Source organism: Echiichthys vipera (genome assembly GCF_963691815.1).
Source record: "Echiichthys vipera genome assembly, chromosome: 9".
Classification (NCBI taxonomy): Eukaryota; Metazoa; Chordata; class Actinopteri; order Perciformes; family Trachinidae; genus Echiichthys; species Echiichthys vipera.
This window is the reverse complement of record NC_139834.1, coordinates 21405357-21410356: the sequence shown is the minus strand read 5'-3', so window position 1 is coordinate 21410356 and position 5000 is coordinate 21405357. Positions and strand designations below refer to the sequence as shown.

The window sequence follows — 5000 nt, the reverse complement described above, 5'->3', positions numbered from 1 at the left end:
AGTCTACACTTAATTGATCCGAAACCAATTTAAGGCTATGGGTACCAGGAGAATACCATAATAAAACGGCCCTCACATACACAACAGATATGGAGATGTAAACGCAATGTGTGCAAATAGACTTCCAGGTGCAAAAAGCAAGTTCATTGTCACTTTGGTGCTGTATTCCCTGCTGGATTGCCTGTATCGATTTGAGTTGTCAAGATAACAAGAGGCCAAGTCTCATATCAAAGTCGCTATCTTGGATAAAATTAGATGTGGGGTTATATATATATATATATATATATATATATATATATATATATATATATATATATATATAGTGTGTGTGTGTGTGCGTGCGTGTATGTGTGTTGATTTCTTTTTAAAAAATCTCACAAAATACCATTAAATATTTTAATTCATAATAATCCATGCTAAAGAGAACATTGTCACAAAATTAATATAATCCAAAATAACACGACAGGTGGCCTAAAATGTAGCTTTCAATAATAAAACTAAACATTAACGTGTAGGAAACAGAGCAAGAAATGTAATAGTTCTTTAAAAATAAATACATTCAAGATAGAAAAAGACCATTCACCTGCGGGGGCGATATCATATTATAGTCCAAACACCCTAACACTCACTAAATCCTGACCTCAAAGCATTATGCAAACAACCCGGAACGACTGCATACTAATCAAGAAAACACATATTCTACATGTGGGACTGCGGAGTCACAGGTTTCTGCAGAGTCGTGGCCTTCGACGTGCTTCTATGTGTGCTATCTGCCGACAGTAAAAAATAAAGACTGCACGGCGGTTGGAAATGAATGATAAAGCAGCTGGTGAATGTTGCTATGAGTCTACAGGAGAATATTTTAACCAAGCGACAGAAGAAGGGGGGGAAATGGACGTTGGGATATACTCCCACGCGTCGCTTTCAAAAGTCGTGGGCCTGCATGTTTTGAATGTTAAGAACAACACGATATGTTTTCATGTCTGCTCTGTTTCTCTCTCCTGCCGCTGCAACGCAACAGACCCGAGGCCTCCGGGCTGCAGAGGCTTCCAGTGGCCCGATGTGAGAGTGCCTCAAAGCCAGGTATTTGTGTTCATTAGCACCCGGATCAACAGACTATCAAGGCCTGTTTAGAGATCAAGACCAAGTGCAATTACTGGCCAGAAGCAGGATCCTCGACATGTTTAAGTATTTTCACAAAGTGGCCCAATTAGCGTTTTGCTTTAAATTCCTTTTCTATTTTTTTTGTCTTTGTCTTTCACTTTACGGGAACTTGATCCCTGTGCACCAATCATTGAGAGCATGCAAAAGTAATAAAGTAATAATATCAAAAACACCACAGAAAAAAAAAATATATATTCTTATTTATCTGAATGCATGTGAGCTGAAACCCTTATAATAACCCTACTACTGTCATAGTCAGCATTTCTGAAATATATTAGAAGTGCCAGTTCATCTGAAATAAACAAGTTTCTGGTTTGTTTAAAATGCTGTGCAGACATATGTAAATATCAGTATTTTTTACGTCTACAATGATCGAGGTTCACGTTGAATTAAGAGGGACAGTGGCTTTGGCAAAGTTTTTAAAGGTCTGTAAACATGCAATCAAGCATGCCCAACATAAAAACAACAACTTGCATATTTTACAAGAATTATTTTTTAAATAACATTGGTCTAAATTGTTGAATACCCGGCTGAATATGCCCTGTATTTTAACTCTGCGTTTTCACACAATTACAAATCGAAACTCGCTATAAATAAAATGCAATAGAAAATATTATAAAACATGACAAAAGCCAACAGGCCCACGTAACGTGTTAACTTGTTAAGCAATCGTCTTTCAAATGAATTGTGGATTTAAAATTAAAAAAACAAAAACAGATTGATCCACATAATTAGCCGGAGAAAACAAGGTGCAGTCATGCAGGAATAAAGAATTAAAAAAGGACAACGTCAATAAACACGATTCACAAAATCAACCCACCAACAATAAAGAAATGTCAAACAATAACCATCCATTTCCAACAACAAAGTGCTCATGTTCACAAGGCTGAAAAGACTACATGAATCTTCCGTGTGACGCGAGCAGCAGTCCAATAAGTAGTGACTGTGGTATGGGTGCTTTCTTGCACAAGACGCATTATTGATTGGCATTCCCTGGAGGAGGAACCAGTCTGCAGCAGTCCGAGGGCCCCGGGACAAAACTAAGTAGCCGGGGAGAGCAATATCTTCTGTGATTCAAGCAGTATCGAGTTTTGAAAAAATCTGCATTAAAATAAAAACTCTTTCAGTCTAAATTCACATGTTGGCGTCTTCGTTTTGCAGGCGAGTGAAAGAGTGCGCTCAGCTCGGTGTGAGCTGCAGCAGCTCGCAAACAGAGCAGCGGTGCCACAGCGCCCACTATTTCAAAAGCCGGGAATATGATTTCACAAGACTTGGAAGACGGCTCTATTTAAAAAAAAAAAAAAAAGTTACTATTCGTTTCGACAACTTTCTTGGTAACTTTCGGGAAACAAATGTGCGTCTCTGCGGAACCTCCGACACACGGAAAAAAGCACATTTTAAAAAAGACCGAGCTCAGATTTGGACGGCAAGTGTTTACTTATGTCTCTGCCTTTACAGGAGTGTAAGCAACTAAAAAGCACCAGCGGCGTTTCTCATCACACATGAAACTTTCTGACACTGAGAACCAACGAAGCCAAGACCGCAGCATGCGGAGAAAAACGAGGCAGAGCAGCCGGAACGGGACGCGGTTTTTTAAGCAGAAAAGTTAACTCTGGACAAAGAGTCGCCCCCTCCTCTCTTAAGGATATGACAAATGACAAGGACACACTGGACATCTACACAACCACGAGTTTGGTGCCGGCGGCTGAAAACGATAAGAAGCGGAAAAGAGAAGACCTACTTTTGGCCAGTTTTCTCGCCCTCGCCTTGGATCTCATCTTGTCGGCTTGTAGATTCCTCTCGTCGTCCTCCGTGAGCCCAGAAGCAGCAACAACACTATCTTCATCTCACCAGCATTGTCAGTTTGGACACCTTCGCACATGCGCACAGGCCATTCAATCTGACACCCTCGCCTGGGCCAAAAAACTTTCCAATGTATTCATCATCATCACTTTTTTTGTCCTATCGTCTCTCCTTTAGATCACTTATCTCTTCCCCTCCTCCTCTTCCTCCTCCTCCTCCTGCTCTCTCCTCACCATCACCCCCCCCCCCCCCCTTGCCATCCCCTTACCCTCGTCCCCCTCCTCACCCCGACACCCCCCACCACCCATCCCATTCAGCTCCTGCCAGCACCTCCTTGGATTTTTTACCCCTTTAACAGCAACAACTTGGTTTTCTCCAACCGGCGGTGGACACAGTGAGGTATGGGGAGGTCAAGGTCGTATTATAGGCCGAACTATTGAAATTAACCTGAATTATTTTTAATAATATGATAGGTTTTCTGTTTTAATTTTCAATTTTTTATCATAATATTTATATTTTTGCCATAAAATGTTAAATAATGAATTAGCTTTCTGAATTTACAGAAACTTTGTTAGGCGGTTGACGCAGCTGATGTTGTGCCAAAAAGCGCTCGAGTTGCACAGGTTATTTTTAACTTCATTAATGCGCATGCAGGCGTAGTAGATCCAAGACTCATTGGTCTTGCACTTTACAGACTATGACTTGGTTTTGTGTGTGTGTGTGTGTGTGTGTGTGTGTGTGTGTGTGTGTGTGTGTGTGTGTGTGTGTGTGCGTGTGTGTGTGTGTGTGTGTGGACGCTGTTGCCCTCAGGACAAGCAGCGGCCAGCAGCTGTTTGACGCATGCATGGAGCCTCCACCAGCAGAGTCCGTACCGGGGAGAAACCCACGCTTTTTTTTCTCTCCCTCCTCTAATGTTCACATTTGTAACAACCTATTTGCAGCAGTTAGTTCTTGGAGAAGTGTTTGTGCTCGCTGTTTGCGCCACTGTGTCGCGTAAAGTCACCTGAGCGAAGGTGGATAGACGGCACACTTTCTCTTCGTAAGTATGCCTTTTGTTTTGCACCTGTTTGTTTGTTTGTTTATTTGTTGCAGGCACGAGGAGACAACCTTAACTTAGTCCGTGCATCCAGCAGCCCAACGGACGGCAAGGTCGTTTTTTTATTATTTACGAAAAATGTATTTATTCAAACAAAAATGTCAAATAACAGACGCATAATTATGCAATTGCTGTTTTTTTACTAACTTATATGTTAATATTAAAGTTGCAATTTATGCCATTTACTGTATTTATGAGGCAAAATGGGACGATTTAATTTTTCCATTTATACACCTTGTAACTATTTTGCATGATTTCAAATATGTTTTATATTTATGGCTAGCGAAATAATCATAATAATAATAATAATAATAATAATAATACTTATTAGTAGAAGTATCATCATCATCATCACTATTTTTATTATTATTATTATTATTATTATTATCAGGCCACTGCTACATTTAGCTAATAATATTGTATTGATACATTTACCATGTATTTATTTGTTGTTATTGACCGAAAAATATTAAATCTTAACTTTTAAAAAGGAACAAAAGAAGGTTTGGATATTACAATTTATATGTATATTATTATCAACCAAAATAATAAAGTCCAGTTTGACTGATGGGGGTAGGCTTGTCGTCATGTTCATGTGGTGCCTGGGCCTTTAGCCTACATGTCATATGGGAATGGTTTCCGTCTAGTTTGGCTGAATAAAGGCGGCTCTATGTTGGAGCCTATTAAAGATCGGTGGTGATGGAGCAAATGCAGTCTGCTAGGAGAGGCAGGGATCAATTCCATGCACACTAATCCCGCAGCACTTTTATGTGATACGTCCCATACATAAATAATTATTATTAGCATTATCTAATATTTGCATTAGTCTATTATTATTTATTTGCATTGTTATTTCTATACATATTTATTGGATTTGTTCAACATTGCATTGGCACAAAACCACTGCAAATAAGTCGCGATGTGCGTGACATGTCTT

The 5000-nt window shown here is 39.7% G+C and overlaps 1 protein-coding gene across 1 annotated transcript in view; it reads right to left on the bottom strand.

The window, feature by feature from the left end:
* Window positions 1-3056, bottom strand: part of prdm16 (PR domain containing 16) — a 186077-nt gene extending 183021 nt beyond the window's left edge. The window contains exon 1 of the mRNA XM_083920797.1: window positions 2906-3056. Within this exon, the coding sequence (XP_083776923.1) occupies window positions 2906-2942 (37 nt within the window). The 5' untranslated portion in view covers window positions 2943-3056. The remainder of the gene's footprint in view (window positions 1-2905) is intronic.
* Window positions 3057-5000: the final 1944 nt, after the last annotated feature.